General features: G+C 54.1%; 3 protein-coding genes across 3 annotated transcripts; 1 reads left to right on the top strand and 2 right to left on the bottom strand.

The window, feature by feature from the left end:
• Window positions 1-30: 30 nt before the first annotated feature.
• On the bottom strand, window positions 31-3313 carry KRP23_5873 (Dynein axonemal assembly factor 5; the record flags this gene model as incomplete). The annotated part of the gene is made up of 11 exons (XM_067890992.1): window positions 31-174; window positions 271-467; window positions 542-650; window positions 730-811; window positions 887-975; window positions 1052-1183; window positions 1259-1387; window positions 1453-1503; window positions 1579-1782; window positions 1862-1968; window positions 2032-3313. The coding sequence occupies 11 exons, from the start codon at window positions 3311-3313 to the stop codon at window positions 31-33; spliced, it is 2526 nt and encodes an 841-aa protein (XP_067745391.1).
• A 294-nt stretch (window positions 3314-3607) lies between these two features.
• KRP23_5872 (50S ribosomal subunit assembly factor BipA) lies at window positions 3608-5939 on the bottom strand (the record flags this gene model as incomplete). The annotated part of the gene is made up of 6 exons (XM_067890991.1): window positions 3608-3934; window positions 4009-4134; window positions 4208-4552; window positions 4633-4838; window positions 4923-5040; window positions 5127-5939. The coding sequence occupies 6 exons, from the start codon at window positions 5937-5939 to the stop codon at window positions 3608-3610; spliced, it is 1935 nt and encodes a 644-aa protein (XP_067745390.1).
• A 1699-nt stretch (window positions 5940-7638) lies between these two features.
• Window positions 7639-15561, top strand: KRP23_5871 (Callose synthase 7; the record flags this gene model as incomplete). Its single annotated transcript, XM_067890990.1, has 1 exon — window positions 7639-15561. The coding sequence occupies one exon, from the start codon at window positions 7639-7641 to the stop codon at window positions 15559-15561; it is 7923 nt and encodes a 2640-aa protein (XP_067745389.1).
• Between the last annotated feature and the right edge of the window lie 836 nt (window positions 15562-16397).

The following is a 16397-nucleotide window of genomic DNA, read 5'->3' as shown; positions in this document are numbered from 1 at the left end:
CCAAAGTGAGTTGCTGAGCGATAACATCGCTCATGCCGACTGGGCAGTCGCTAGCGCAAGAAGCTGATCGCAATAGCGAGGACTTTGGTGACGAGTCCGATTCTCTTGCGCCTTCTTCGCCAGCCGGGGAGCGTCGATCGCTACCGTTTCCTTCAGAACATTGAAGACGGCCTCCTGCGCGATAACCAACCAACTGAAGAATTAGTACACCTCTACAACTAAAAGAATCGTAAGGCGATTCAAGTTACGTTGTTGTGCGTCCTTGCTTACCTGGATGTCGGGCTCAGAATCGTCTAGGTGGACAAAAAGGCAGTCCAACGTGTAATCGATGATTGTTCCTTGGAAATGCTCTATCGGCGCAGCTTTCAAAAAGGTGGTAAACGTCTGACACGCCGCTTTTCGCACAGTGTCATTGCTGTCATCGAGGCGCTTCAGAATCTCGGCGTAGAGTTGATGAACTGGTTCCTCTGTAGACAACAATCACAATAGCTGTTCGTGAGAAATATGCTCCCCCCTTCTGAGAAATAGACGTGCTTCATACCCCCCAAGCACCCAGGCAATGCTACGAATAGATATTGCAGCGCAAGGCAGACCAGTTGGCGAGTCTTGGCATCGCTGTCATCCATCGAGGATTTAAGCACAGGCAGCATCTACGATGATAGCAACAGCGCAGGTATTAGCACAAGCACTAACAATCAGAGAGGGTACTACCAATACACAAGCATTTACCTGAGGTGCAGTCTCAAACAAGCACGGCTGGTCGGCAATGCCGTGGCGAAGCAGCGTGTATGCACAAGCAACAGCTACTTTTCTGATGGGTGCAAGTAACAAGTCCAAGCATCAGTACTACAGGAAGATAACCTTACTCAAAGCATTTATCACTCACCTAATAGTTGCAGCAACACGCCCTCCACGCCACACGATGTTCGGAATGATAGTTTTCTGGAGCAAAGCAACACTAAATGGCTTAAAGGCCTGGAAAAGTAGTAAACACAAGTCCATTAGACACGACATGAGCCATGAGCAAAAGCTACGCCGAGTGATAGCGTACCTGGCTGATAGTATCCGTCCCTAGCATCGTCTCCAATAAAGCAAGGAAAGCGAGCCGGACATCCGCATCTTGAACTGGGTCGAGGTGCACCAAGAAGACGGGCACAATTTTCTTCAAGTTTACACCGCATGCCTAAACGAAGCAAACCAAAACGACAAGTTAAAATGGGCTTCTAGCAGAGATACTAGAGCATAGAACGTATTATACCACTCCTCCACGTCGACAAAGCGAGTCGAACAGTACGCAACTCGGGTCGCTTTTTTGCCAACTGTTTGCTGCTTCAGTGGGAAGCCTCATAGTATCCAGAAGCTTGCCCATGTAGCGTGCATAAAGTACCTAAAGTCAACCGAAGCCATGCAAATTAGAGAGTACTTCACCCAAACGAATAAAATGAGACTAACCTCAATAGGCTGCTCAATCTTGACAGCCAGATCCAACATAGCTTCGCTTGCCTAATTCCATTCCAACGACAGCGTTAGCACCTTCGCGCATTTCAGACCCAGCAATACGTCGTGCAGGTAGTATACCGTCTCATAGGCAACTGATGACTCTGGTGACGCAGCGAGGAGGTGACTCAGCACCCAAAACAGTCGGAAGCAGATCTCATCTTTTTGCGAGAGCAGCGGTGCAGCAGTCTTGATAATACTCGCGACAACGCCAGCCAATTGATCTTGCAGGTCTGATACTTCAGACTCGCGCAGACCAGCGTCACACAATGCCTCGGTGATCAGCTAAGCGGTGATCAGCACAATGATAAGAGCGGTTAGTTATAGTCTACGAAAGTTCTTACTGATGGCAATCCGTGCGTACCTCCAGGTGAGCTCCAATCGTCTTTGTTGTCATGCCTTCGATACTCATACCCAGCAGGACTAAGCCATTCGTGCGGTGCTGCGCGGTATCCTGGCCGGCCAGCCTACCTGCCACCATTGGCAGCAAAGAAGCCAAAATCATTTGGGCATCAGCGTAAAACCCGACAACACCTGAGCAAGCCTTCACACTGTTGAAGACGGGTTCCTCGTCGTCACGGCACGTCTTGCCTAACGCCGAGAAAACCTTGTCGAGGAATGGGTTCACGTTCTGCTCTAGCAACACCAGGTACGCACTGAGAACTTGTGTGTAGCGTTCACGCACTTGCACAGTCCAATCCCCCGTTTTCTCGAGAAGAAGCGGCAACACCTGCGCTCGAATAGTCACTGCGAGTTTCCGAGCTCCAAGTGGTGGGCGAGTCTCAAAGAAAAGAGGTGGTGTGTTCTTCGCTGAGTCCATATCCACCTCCATCGGCTCTACATCGCCCGCCTTAACATTTCCATCTTCATCCCGAGCCTCCCAGATTACTGAAAGTTCATTCAGTTTAGCGAGAGATAGCTGCCGAACCTCGGGAGCTTCATCGATGATTCCTGCCAGAAAAATGGGGAAGATGGACGCTTCATACTGCTGAATCTGCTGGATCTGGGCTAGCCACGCAGCCAGCATGATCACTAGTTGCTTCCTCACGGACGGGGCATGGTCAAATACAACCTTCTCAACAGCTGGGAGAAGCACCTCCTTGATGAGCTCCGGTAAAGCCTCCGAGCCACAGGGAACCGCAGCTTCCAACGCCTGCAATGCGCATACGCGCACGCGGCTGTGCTGGTGGCCAAGATTCACAACCATAGGTCGCACAATAGCGCCAATCTGCAAGGCCACGTCGCTCTTCCAAGTCGTCGAAATCAAGATGACGCACTCTGCTGCCATCTTCTTGGCGTCCGGGAACGGGTCCACCGCCGTCTTGCCCAATGCGTTGGCCAGCTCCGAAATAACGTCACGCAGTGACGTCGCCGATACTGTCACTGCTGCAAACTGCTTCAGGAATGCGTGCAGTAGCTGCAGAACGAGCAGGCGGATCTCCTCCGTCGGCTCCGGGTACGGCAGCTTGCCGAGACGCGCGCTGGACAAAGCCACCAGCTCCTTCAGAGTCGCGTCCGACGGCTCCAGCGCCCCGTTCTCGCACAGAAACAGTAGCGATGTGAGCGCTCGCTCGCGGCATTTCTCGACGGCATCGCTTTCGGCGCATTGCAGCAGCGGGCGCTGCAGGTTGGCTACGCACAGAGCGCGCAGCACTCCAGCGGACACCCGCGACGCCTCATTCTGCAGTGCGCGGTACAGTTTGTCCGCGGCACGGCGGCGCACGCTTCGATCCGGGTCTGCCAGGCAGTTGACGTCACGCTGCATCTTCATGGACAGCATGTTGTACGCGGCCTCATCCTCCGGAGACAGCGCCATGGCTTGCAAGGCAGCGGCGTCGGATCCAAAATGACCCGCCACTCAAGTCGGCCATACAAAAGCCAAGTGATGTAAGATAGGGCAACTTACGTAAGAACTTTATGTTGCAGCAATGAGGTGGACAGCTTTGTCGGCCCTGAACCGGCAAAGAGATACCATGTACACTGTTAGTTGCTCTATGTGTTTCTGCTGAAACTCATCTACTGTTTGTTGCCTCTATATGAATACGAATTGCTCAGATGCTTCGGACGCTGATTGTAAAATCGCCAGGCTTTGCTGAATCGAAGACATGGCTCACTTCTTCTTGCCCTGCACGCGTTTGCGGCCGTTGGCGGTGAGCTCGCGCTTTCGCATGCGGATCTTGGTCGGGGACACATCGATCATCTCGTCCTCGCCAATGTAGGTCACAACATCTTCCAGGGACATCACGCGGATCGGAGACAGCTTGACGTTCTCGTCCGTGCCGGCAGCACGCATGTTGGTGAGCTTCTTTTCCTTGGTGGGGTTGATCTCAATGTCCGTAGGGCGGCTGTGCTCACCCACGATCATACCCTCATACACCTCGTCACCAGGCTTCACGAACATCTCTCCGCGGTCTTCAAGCGTGTTCAACGCGTAAGCCTGTTTCCAGCAAGCCATATTGAGTAAATAGGATTGGGGGCACGAACGATCGTACATTTAAGCTATCATCTTACCGTGCACATGCCTCCAGACGAGGAGATAAGCTTGCCCTTCGACGGAGGAGTAGCCGAGCCTTGGAACGGCGAGTAGCCGTGGAAAATCGAGTTCAGAATTCCACTTCCGCGAGTGTCAGTCTTGATCTACACATAGGAAACATGATCCAGAGTAAGTCCTTATTCGAGAAAAGTGCTCGGATTCAACGCATTTACGCACCTCACTGCGGTAGCCCATGAGACAGCGACTGGGAATCTTGAACTGGAGGCGCACTTTGTCGTGCATCTCCTTGAACTCGATGATCTCACCACCACGGGTCGCCAGCTTGTCAATAACCGTGCCAGAGAAATCGGAGTCGACATCGATCGTCACTTCTTCGATAGGCTCCAACTTCTGGTTGGTCTCCGGGTCCGTCTGGAAGAGCACCTGGGGGGCTGAGACAGACATCTCAAAGCCCTCACGACGCATTTCTTCAATCAGAATAGCAAGCTGAAGCTCACCACGGCCGTGCACATCGAAGGCCTCCGACGATTTACTTTGAGAAATGGAGATAGCAACGTTGTTCTGAAGACATCAATACACAATCATTCATCAGTGAATCACTCAGCTCAACAAAAAAGTAAGAAAAGCAAGATCCCACTGACCTCGCATTCGCGCTCAAGGCGCTGCTTGATATGAGAAGATGTGAGGAACTTTCCATCCTTGCCTGCGGTCGGCGCATCGTTCACACCAAACGTCATGGAAATCGTGGGCGGGTCCAGCTGCGGAGAGGGAATCGGCTCCGTCACGGCCACGTCAGCGATGGTGTCGGACACATACGCGTTGACACCAGCAATGGTGATAATGTCACCTGTTACAACGAGTTAAGCACAAAACATGAAGTATTAGCATGCAAACGCCTTCAAGCATAAAAGAGTGATGCTCTCAAACATACCAGCGGTAGCCGACGTGATCTCCGACTTCGAAACACCACGGGTCACGAACATCTTAGTCACTCTGCCAGTCTCAAGCTTCTTGCTCTCGCGGTTCATCACTTGAATCAAGTCGCCAATCTAGTCAATGGCACAGTGAAAAAGCGCGGCACATTCAAAAGTCAGTACGAAGTGCAAGAGCATCATCTAGAACGAGCCAAGCCCACCTTGACAGTTCCGGCGTGTACGCGGCCTGTCGCCAGACGGCCGACGTACGGGTCGTGTCCGATCATTGTGACGGCCATCGCAAACGGTTTGTCGGCGGTAGCTTCTGGAGCAGGCACGTAGCGAGTGATCTCGTCCAGCAACGGCAGCATGCTGTCACGCGCCTCACCGTTGTCCAGGTCGTGCACGGCCCAGCCCTGTTTCGCTGACGCATACAGCACAGGAAACTCCAGCTGGTCGTCGTCGGCGTCAAGCGCCACAAACATGTCGAAGAGCTCGTTCTCCACAGATCCATCCAGACGGCTGGTGTCGCGGTCCACCTTGTTGACAACGACGAGTGGCTTCAGTCCGCGGTGCAGCGCCTTGGTCAGGACAAACTTGGTCTGCGACATGGGGCCCTCCGTGGCATCCACGACCAGCACCACGCCGTCCACCATACTCAGGATGCGCTCCACTTCGCCGCCAAAGTCGGCGTGACCGGGCGTGTCCACGATGTTGAGCACGTGGCCGTTGTACTCGACGCGCGTGCACTTGGACATGATGGTGATGCCGCGCTCGCGCTCCAGGTCAATGGAGTCCATGACACGCTCCTCGGAGAGTGTGTTGCCGCCGTGCTTGAGCAACTGGTCCACCAGCGTGGTCTTGCCGTGGTCAACGTGCGCCACGATGGCCACGTTGCGGATGTTCTCAGCCGTGACGGCCGAATAGTCGGTGGAGAAGGCGCACGCCAGCGTGGGCGCGCTGCGCTGCAGTATCGAGCGCTGGCCCGAGCGCGCGCGCGCCAGGGCAGGCAGGCAGGACCGACGGAGCCACATGTCGAGCAGGTGCAAGCGATTGATACACGAGGTCGGGTGATGTGCGTGTGTGGTGCAGAGGCGTCAGCGACCAGGTGATGTGGACCACGTCACAGTAGTGTGCTACACGCCATTTCGGTGGTGCAGACCTGGTACTCTGTACCATCGAATGGATTTGTTTCGCATCAGGCTGCTTGGGGAAACTGAAGCTGCCTCACTTCGTCAAACGGACGAAGCGCGTTTGTCAGCGTGACTCGAAGGGCCTACTAGTACACACTGCATCTGAGCAGGTGATATTACCGTATGCATGCTTGACAAGTCCGTCTTTTAATAACCTGCGAAGAAAATCGTCAATTGACGCGACGGTGACGAAATTCGCGGTGACTCGTTCTGTGAGCAACTCTGTAGCAAGAAGCGACGCGAACCACCGACCATTTATACCGGTCCTTCGCAGTCCTCTCGTTCCTTTCACGCGGTCGCTGAGTACAGGTGTCTGCCCTTTGTATCTTGCACCAAGGCTCACAACATCGCGAGGCACCTTTACTAGACTCATCCGATTTACCGCAGCCTACAATCAGAAAGCTGCAGCCTGCAGTGCAGGCACTGTCACTTGCGACGACTCTGCTTACTTGCCGCCACCCGGCGGTCAGGTTGGCCGAGGCAGGACATTGGACGCGCTTACAATCGAGGGAGCTGCGTCGTTCCTTACACTCGAGGGTTCGATTTGGATTAGTGTACACCACACCAGGCGTGTCAAATGGCTACCGGTACATGTAATCAGGCGTGTCACGCTGAGCCGAGCCGAGTACGCGGCCGATTCTTGGCCCGCGTTGCACCATGTTGGGGCAAGTGCGTGGCGGCGAGTCGCCGCTGTCGAGTTCCGCCTCGATTGAGGAGACTGCAGTCATGGCGAGCTCGTTCTCGCTTCGCCATCGGTCTGTGGTGCTTGGAAAACATGAGCAGGATGCGGCGCCGCGTCTTTGGAGGCCAGTGGCTTCGCATCCTGCGATTTGAAGGACTAACTGCAACCTGCGGCCCGATCTCTGCTCAGAGTCTGAGCCGCAAACAGCGGATCAAACACGCTCCCCGATCGTTGAGGCTGTCCATAGAGAACCACACAGACGCAGGGCTGCTGCTGCTGCCGCGCCCGCGGGCAGTTTGTGAATCAAGCGCGGCCAATCGCGGCGGCGCGGGTATGGATAAATCAGGATTGCCCTCCTCTTCCGCGCTTGACATTGGTCTCTGCTGCAATGGCAGCCAGCAAAAGCCACTTTGCCGCGACATTCGCGCTGCCAATGCCTTCGCTCGGACCGGTGAAAATTCAGAACTGTTTGCGTGCGAAGGTCGGGCCGAGGGACCAAACGAAGGGAAGGCGGGGCGGATACATGTGTCCACCCGCCTCGCGGGAGTGCACTACAGGTCGTTTGCTTGGTGCTTGGTAAATAAGCAGTCCTTGACCAGTGGTCAAGTCCACCGTCAGCTGCAGATACCACCGTCCCCCCCCCCCCCCCACCTTCTAAATTGTCTAGCGGGCCGGCTTTGCCTTGTTGTTTGTATTCAGCGAGGCGCAAACCCGCAGTCCCGGCCCGGGTTTGTGCGCAGCCTCTATGCGATCCCAGACGTTTGATGCGGAAGATCTGTCCGAGCCTTCATTCCGCATTTTGCAGGCCGGCGTTGCCTTTCCTCCTCCTCGAGAGTCCCGAAGAAAGCCTTGTGCGCAATGGGCCGGAGGACCTGCGCGCTGCTGCTGCTGGCGCTCACGGCGCTGCTACTGCCCGCGGGCGGCGAGGCATTCCTGCCCATCACCCGCCATAACCTCACGGCTCTCCAGAAGCGGTGGATCGACCCGGACACGGACCCCAAGTTCTACAACCTCTCGGTGCCCGCGGGGCCGCAGAACTTCCCAGACTACGGCGGCAACGCCAGCGAGATGAACGAGTACACGCTCATCTTCTCGGACGAGTTCAACAGCTCCAAGCGCTCGTTCGAGGCCGGCTTCGACTCCAAGTGGACGGCCCTCGACATCCGAGATACGACCAACATGGGGCAGCACTACTTCCTTCCCCAGGCCGTGCAGATCGACAAGGGAAACCTCGTCATCACCACCTCCAAGCCCAAGAAGCGCTACCGCGGCACCAAGTACGTCAGCGGCAGCGTGCAGACGTGGAACAAGTTCTGTTATACCGGCGGCTACATTGAGGTCAAGGCTATCTTGCCTGGCAAGTGGGGCATCCCCGGCACGTGGCCGGCTATCTGGATCATGGGCAACATTGGTCGTGCTCCGTTCCTGGGCTCCCAGGACGGCACGTGGCCGTGGAGCTTCGATGTCTGCGCCCCCTTTGTGGAGAAGACCGAGAAGGTCAAGCAGAAGATTAGTGCCTGTGGCAACCTGACCAACAAGCACGACAAGAGTTCGTACCCGGAGATGTACGGCTTGAACCCGTTCCAGGGTCGTGGTGCCACGGAGATTGATGTGATTGAAGCGCAGATTCGCGCCCGCGATGAGCCAGCGTTTATCTCGACGTCGCTGCAGATCCGTCCTAGTCTGTCTGAGGACATGCGTCCGGGTTCGGAAACGCTTCCTGCTCCTGGACAATGGTATCAGGGCCTCAAGTTCGGCGAATTCACGCGTATTAACAGCGACTACTATGGTGAGGTTGGTCTCGACTCAATCTCAGCTTTGACGCAGCTTGAAACCAACGCGTTCAGAGATTTCCACTTGTACCGCCTGGATTGGTCCCCTGGTCCAGAGGGTTACATCCGTTGGTGGCTCGACAGTGCCTTCTTGTTTGAAATTCCCGGCTCAGCGCTGAGCAAGTGGGTGGGTGATGTCCCTCCTCGCCAGCTTCCTGTGGAGCCCAGCTACATTATTCTGAGTACTGCTGTCTCTGAAAAGTTCTCCCCGCCGTGCGATGGTCAGATTTGTGACTCGATATGGCCCTCGAACTTCACGATTGACTATGTGCGCGTGTACCAGGGCAAACCGAACCGATACACGTCGGTGGGATGCAACCCAGAGGCGTATCCTACGAATGAATGGATCTACTCGCATCCGGTAGACTATGGTCTTCCGTGGTACGGCTCGCTGCGCGTGGACACCATCCTTCTGCAGCTTTTCGCAGTGATTAATGCTCTTGTGGGCTTTTTCATGGCTTTCCGAGGCACGTCTCACCCGAAGACGATGTCAGCCTACGCTAGCTCGTTGTGGCTTACTGCGTTGTTTTATGGAGCGATAAGTGCAAGCGCCCCAGAAGAATTTGCCTGGATCCAGACTGCTGTTGCATGCCTGTGTGGTTTCGTGGTCGGTGGTATTTGCTGTCTCGTGTACCCGATTTCGCTAGGTGCGATGCTTGGTTTGTATGGTGGCGTAATGATAAGCCAGTTCGTGCCTTTGCTTTCTACGCGGGTGATCACTGCTGTGTTTGTGGGTGTGGGCATCGCGCTGGGGTGTGCGCCGCAGATCGACACCAAGCACATTGTGATCCTGTCAACGTCTTGGCTGGGCAGTCTGGCGTTTTTGCTATCGATTTCGCTTTGGGTGAGCGAGGGTGACATTGCCGACAACGCGTGGAACCTCGCTGGCTTTATCCTCAACGGCGACAGTCACGACCATGTTGGTTTTTGCTCGGAGCACTGCTTAGCGATGTATGCGCTTCTTCTCGTGCTCAGTGCGGTCAGCACAATCTATGGGTATTACTACTTGCGTGGTGTGACATTGCGCCATAACGCGATTAGTGCGCGCAAAGCTAAATTCCCGCAGGTTTCTGCGAGTTCGGACGCTCGATCGTGGAGACCTGATGAGGAAGTGTCGGGAGCTGAGAAGAACATGACCAACTTCTTTTCACCGAACAAGCTGCCGCACAACATGCAGCAGTTCAGCACAATTTTCCGCATCGCTGTGAATGTGCAGCGATCTTTTGGATTCCAACTTGACAACTTCCGCAACCAGACAGAGCACATCGTAGTGTTGCTCACGAACAACACTCGTAAGAATGGGAACCCGTATCGAAAGCTGCACGATTTGGTGTTTTCTAACTATAACAAGTGGTGCTCGAAGTTGAGGATTCAACCGCTGCAATGGAGTGAGCAGCGGGCGCCACAGGGAGGCCTTACGAGCGTGGACGAGATCTCGGTGGACTTGTGCCTGTTTTTCTTCATCTGGGGTGAGACTAGCAACCTGCGCCACTCTCCCGAGTTCTTGTGCTACCTTTTCCATAAGATGAAGGAGGAGTTTCCGTCGGTTCGTCACTCCGAACGCGAGGCTGGATACTTCCTGGATACGGTGGTAACACCTGTCTACGGCCTGTTGAAGGCTGAGATGATGTCGAAGCACGACCACGAGGACCGCCACAATTACGATGACTTCAATGAGTTCTTCTGGACGAAGGCATGCCTGAAATACGACTACAAGCACGAGGAAGTTCTCGACATGACGTCGCCGAGCCCTGCCATGATTTACCAGCAGAAGAAAATGCAACGTGAGGGTCTAGGAGGCCTCAGTACCCGAGGTGGGCTGAACGGTGGTTCCAAGAGCGGCAATTTCTTCCAGAAACGCAAGAGTATTGCTGAGGGATTCACTGAATCGGCGAAGACGTTCGTGGAGAAACGAACATGGTTACTACCGCTGCGCGCCTTCAACCGTATCTTCAATTTCCACGTGATTTCATTTCACTTGTTGGCAGTTCTCGCTTTTGCTAACGAGCAAGAGATGAACTTTGACGACTTGTGCAAAATCACGTCAAGCACTCTGATCACACCCTTCTTGCTGGACATTCTGCGTGATGGTCTCGACATCTTCGCAGTGTACCATGTGCACCAGAGAGCGTTTTCGACGGTGCGTAATGTTTTGCGGGTGCTTTTGCATCTGGCGCTTGTGGTGACGTCGTCAATGCTGTACTGGTACGCTTGGGCGTATGGTGGTCTGTGGTGGCAGACGTACTACGTCGTCACGGTGATTTTCCACGTGCCTGGGCTGATCAACAGCGTCATGCAAGTCATGCCCGGCCTCACAAACTGGACGCGACGTACTACGTTTGTTCCCATTGCCTTTATCCGTGATATTGTGAGCCCGATGAACCGCCTGTACGTGGGCGACAACGTCTTGGACCCGGAGTCTAAGAGCGTGGGCTACCAGTTTTTCTGGGCTTCGCAGCTTTTATGGAAGCTGTACTTCAGCTACAAGTTTGAGATTTCCCCGCTTGTGGTGCCGAGCTTCTTGCTGTATGCCGACCATGTGGAGAATAACGTGAGTATGATTACAACGATGTTTCTCATCTTCCTGAACTGGATGCCATTCTTCTTGGTCTTCTGCGTGGATATCACGATTTGGAACTCGATCTGGATGGCTTTCACGGGTACCTTTGTGGGCTTTTCAGCGCACATTGGCGAAATTCGCAACTTTAGCCGTGTGCGTTCTGCGTTTAGCCGTGCTGTGGATGCGTTCAATGCAAAGGTGATCGCTCGAAACTCGAAGACTGGACTTCAGATTGCTGAGAGCACGGGAATGTCGTACGGAACAACCGCTGTTGGCCACGAGGTGCTAGATCGCGTTGCAGGTGGCGCGGACCCGACGTCTCGAATTTTGTCCCAGCGACGTACTTCGGTGCATGATGATGAGACCCCTCTGCTCTCTTTCTCGCGTCGCAAGCAGACACCAATGGAGCGCCAAGCTGCTCGTCGGCGCAAGTGGTTCTCGTTCTCTATCGCATGGGATACTATTATCGACAGCATGCGCGCGGACGATTTGATCTCGAACAGGGAGAAGGCTCTGCTTCACTTTCACCGCCTCGATGGTTACCAACGTGAGATTTACCTGCCACAGTTCCAACTGGCTGGTTGCTTCGAAAACTTCACTTCCAGCATCCTTGACATTTACTCATCTAATGACGGCAAGGTATCGGAACGTGTGTTGCAAGACAAGCTTCTGGAGATTCTCAGTGAAAGTCCGATGGTGGAGGAATCCGTCGAAGAGATTTGGGAGCTTGCGAACTGGATGCTTGTCAACGTGCTCGGCCCGTGCCACAGCAACGATGTGAAGTACATCACAAGTGTTCTCAACTCATGGGCAGCACGCGGTGTATTCCGCGCACTTAACCTTCAGAAGGTGGCTCCTTGCGGTCGTGCTTTGGCTAGCTTGGTGTTGTTATTGAAGTCCAACGCCCGTGCCTGGAAGAACGGCGCCAAGGTTATCCCTGTGCGCAAGGATCCCTCTGATTATGCGTCGTACGAATTCCCGCAGCAGTCGAGCTCGTACCGCCCTGCTCCGTCGGGCCTTACAAAATCTGCTAGTACGACGGGGTTGTCGTCCTTGGGCCTTGAGCCTCCTCGTCGCAGTCGTGGTTCTGGAGTTGCTCGTATTGCGCGTATGCAGCAGCAGACGCACAAACCCGCGGTCAACAATGGCAAGGCCACGCACTCAATTCCGAGCGCTCACATCATGCAGATCCGCGAGCGTGTGCGCACGTTCCTGAACTTAGTGAAGGAAATGCTGGCTCATGTTCACGAGCAAGATCCGGTGTACACGGAGAGCAAGGGTATTTCGGACCGATTGACATGGATTCTTACGCAAGAGCGCGGTTTCATGTGGGACGATAACTACACGGGTGAACAGATCACGCTGACGTCGTTTGAAAGCCACACGGACGTGGTGCTGTCACACCTGCATGGACTTCTTACCTTGCAGAAAATTGATGCTGAGCCACAGTCTTACGATGCGCGCCGCCGTCTGCTGTTCTTCGTGAACTCGATGTTTATGGATATGCCGTTGGCGCCGTTGCTCGAGGAAATGAAGTCGTGGAGCGTCATGACCCCGTTCTACGCCGAGGACGTGCTGTACTCAAGAAAGGATCTTGAAAGTAAGCAGGATGGTTTGGATGTGCATACTCTGCTGTTCTTGCAAACGCTGTACAAGCGAGACTGGGAGAACTTCCTGGAACGAGTGAAGCCGAAGAAGAACATCTGGAAGGATCCAGAGACTGCTATTGAGCTGCGTATGTGGGCTTCCTTGCGTGGCCAGACGCTGTCGCGTACGGTTCAGGGTATGATGTACGGTGAAGCAGCCATTCGACTGCTTGCGGAGATTGAGCAGGTGCCGCAGCAAAAATTGGAGGAACTGATCAACACGAAGTTTACGTACGTCGTGGCTTGCCAGATTTATGGCCGCCAGAAGAAGAACAATGACCCGAAGGCGAGTGACATCGAGTTTTTGCTGCACCGCTTTCCGAACCTCCGTGTTGCTTACATCGATGAGGTGCGCGTGAACTACCAGAAAGAGCAGTCTTACTTCTCGGTACTCATCAAGGGTGGCGAGGAGCTTGGCTCGGTGCATGAGATCTACCGTGTGCGGCTGCCAGGCAACCCCATCTTGGGTGAAGGTAAGCCTGAGAACCAGAACTCGGCCATTGTGTTTACTCGTGGCGAAAACTTGCAGACAATTGATATGAACCAAGACGGATACCTCGAGGAAGGGCTCAAGATGAGAAACCTCCTCGAAGAGTTTGACAAGGGCACAGCTGACCGGCCGTTCACAATCGTGGGCATCCCAGAACACATTTTCACGGGTAGCGTGAGTTCGCTGGCTAACTACATGGCACTGCAGGAGACGTCCTTCGTGACACTGAGCCAGCGTACACTGGCGCGGCCACTGCGCATGCGTCTGCATTACGGCCACCCTGATGTGTTTAACAAGCTCTTCTTCATCACGCGCGGCGGCATTAGCAAGGCCAGCAAGGGCATCAACCTCAGTGAAGATATCTTTGCGGGCTACAACAATTGTATGCGAGGGGGTTCTGTGACCTTCCCGGAGTACACGAAGGTCGGTAAGGGGCGTGATGTCGGTATGCAGCAGATCTACAAATTTGAGGCCAAGCTGGCTCAAGGTGCAGCGGAGCAGTCGCTTTCGCGTGATGTGTATCGCATTAGTCAGCGACTGGACTTCTTCAAGCTGCTGTCGTTCTACTACAACCACGTGGGCTTCTACCTGTCGACGTCAATCATCATCTGGACCGTTTACATCCTGTTGTATTGCAACCTGCTACGCGCTTTGCTTTCACTTGAGGGTGTTGGCGGTCGCGAGCCTGTACTGCTGAGCAATTTGCAGCTGATGCTTGGCTCTGTGGCGTTCTTCACGACTGCACCGCTGCTGGCAACGATTTCTGTCGAGCGCGGCTTTAAGGCTGCACTGAACGAGATTGTGGTCCTCTTCGTCACGGGTGGCCCGCTGTACTTCCTGTTCCACATCGGCACGAAGTGGTTCTACTTCGGACAGACCATTCTTGCCGGTGGTGCTAAGTACCGTGCGACGGGTCGTGGTTTCGTGACGAAGCACTCGTCTTTCGACGAGCTCTACCGTTTCTATGCCAGCAGCCACCTGTATGCTGCAGTGGAGATTGCTATTGGACTCACCCTTTACTACAAGTTCACAGTTGGCTTCCAGTACTTATCGACGACGTGGTCGCTGTGGCTTGTGTTTGTATCTTGGTACTGGTCTCCGTTCTGGTTCAATCCGTTGGCGTTCGAGTGGTCTGACGTGATGGAAGATTTCCGTTTGTGGTTCAAGTGGATGCGCGGTGACGGTGGCAATCCAGACCAGTCATGGGAGGCGTGGTTCAAGGAAGAGAACGCGTACTTCTCAACGCTCCGTCCGTGGTCCAAGGCGTGCATTACGGTCAAGGGTGGATTGTTCGCATTGATCGCGCTCTCTATTTCATCGACGAGTGATGAATATCACTCGATCCTGACTGAGTCGACGTGGCTTCCGTTGGTAATCTGCTGCTCCATGGCTGCAGTGTACCTTAGTGCCGAGGCAGTCTTCTTTACCTCATCGCGTTCCAACGGTGAGAATGGACTTGTTCGATTCCTGAAGCTCATATTGGTGCTTGTGCTGGGCGCTGGCCTCATCCTCGCCTTCATTTATGTGGATGGTATGTGGCAGTGTCTGCTGAGCATGGGATACCTCGCTGCGGCTGTAGGCTGCTGGGCGCTTGTGCTCCTCGGTAGCAACTCGCGTTTGGTTGGCACGCTTTACTTTGTGCACGATGCTGTGCTCGGTTTGGTGTCGTTGAGTCTCATCCTGTTGCTCGCGGCGCTTTATGTCCCCGGAAAGATCCAAACATGGCTGCTGTACAACAATGCGCTAAGCCGCGGCGTGGTCATCGAGGACATCCTCCGAGCCAACTCAAGCAATGACGACCGCGATGACGACCTGTCGGTGCAACAGATGCGCTCGATCATCATGGAGCAGCAACGATTCATCAACGTACTGACTGCCAGCGGCAGTGATGCCGACATGCGTGCTGCTGGCTCTGGCAAGAAGGAAGACCTCATGCACGCTATGAGCGACAACACGCTTAACGCGGTGTTGCGGAACATGTCGGAGACGGAACTGAGCGCACTGCAGGACTCATCTAGCCGCCTGCAGGCCATTATGTCGGAGGAAGAACGCAAGGTGGCGCATCGCAAGAAGCAGCAGGAAGAGCAGAGACTCGTCGAGGCGGGCATGAACCCATCACTGTCGCGCACGCGCCGAGCCTTCTCCACGAGCGATTTTTCGGCCATTCTGCCGAACGCGAACCCCTTCAACCCCCCGAACCAGAACGGCCCTAGCAATGGTGCTGCCACCAATAACGGCCACACTGCCGTGTAGATAGTTAGACGAACTAGTAGGTAGAGCCATTGACGATGGCTTGCTTTGCATTTTGAATGAAAGCTACTGTACCTGTTGATGTTCACACTATTCTTTTGTGTTGCGCGCATGCATTGCATCCTGGTTACGGTGATGTTATGGAGACTTCGCAACCAAGTGATTTTCGGGGATAAAAGAAATTTCAGTGCAGGGCCCATTCAAGCAGCAGGAACGTGCCAGGTCATGGCAATAGCAAGTGCATGGAAAAGAAGTGAGACCAGAAGAATCCAAGTCTTCAGCCTGGCCATTTGTCATAGCATTATGATGACTACCGATTCTGCAAAACCAATTCCAGCTCTCTCCAATTGGAGAATTCAATATCAGCACAACCCCTGAAGAACAAGTGAACGGAGGATGGATATTACTGAAAGAAGAAAAAAAGGCGTTATGGAGTGACAGCGACGAGCATCAGTTTTCCAACCCAAGGCACCAGACACGCCAACGCGGTGAAAATGTTGGACAATGGTCTCCGAGTCTTCAAACAAATAGGCGACGCAACAAGGACATATCTCCGAATCGACAGTGTGGATAAAACAATTCAGAAGACCCTCAGTGCAAATCCAGACACAACTTCAAACACGGGCCACGCCCAGGAACTGGGCTAAGAGCTACAGCGTTTTTTCGATGTACAACGGAGCACACCAGCAAACACGACCTGGAAGCAATTCGGACACTGGCGAAAACACAAATTCTGTCTCCCACAACAAAGAAGAACACCGGATCCGCTGCAGGACTACCTCACCAACTTCACGCAACAAGATTCAGCGCCGCTACGTCAGACGAATGACGTCTTTTAT

Source organism: Phytophthora ramorum (assembly GCF_020800215.1).
Source record: "Phytophthora ramorum isolate Pr-102 chromosome Unknown Phyram_PR-102_s0005, whole genome shotgun sequence".
In the NCBI taxonomy this organism is placed as follows: Eukaryota; Oomycota; class Peronosporomycetes; order Peronosporales; family Peronosporaceae; genus Phytophthora; species Phytophthora ramorum.
This window is presented reverse-complemented; position numbering and strand designations above follow the sequence as displayed.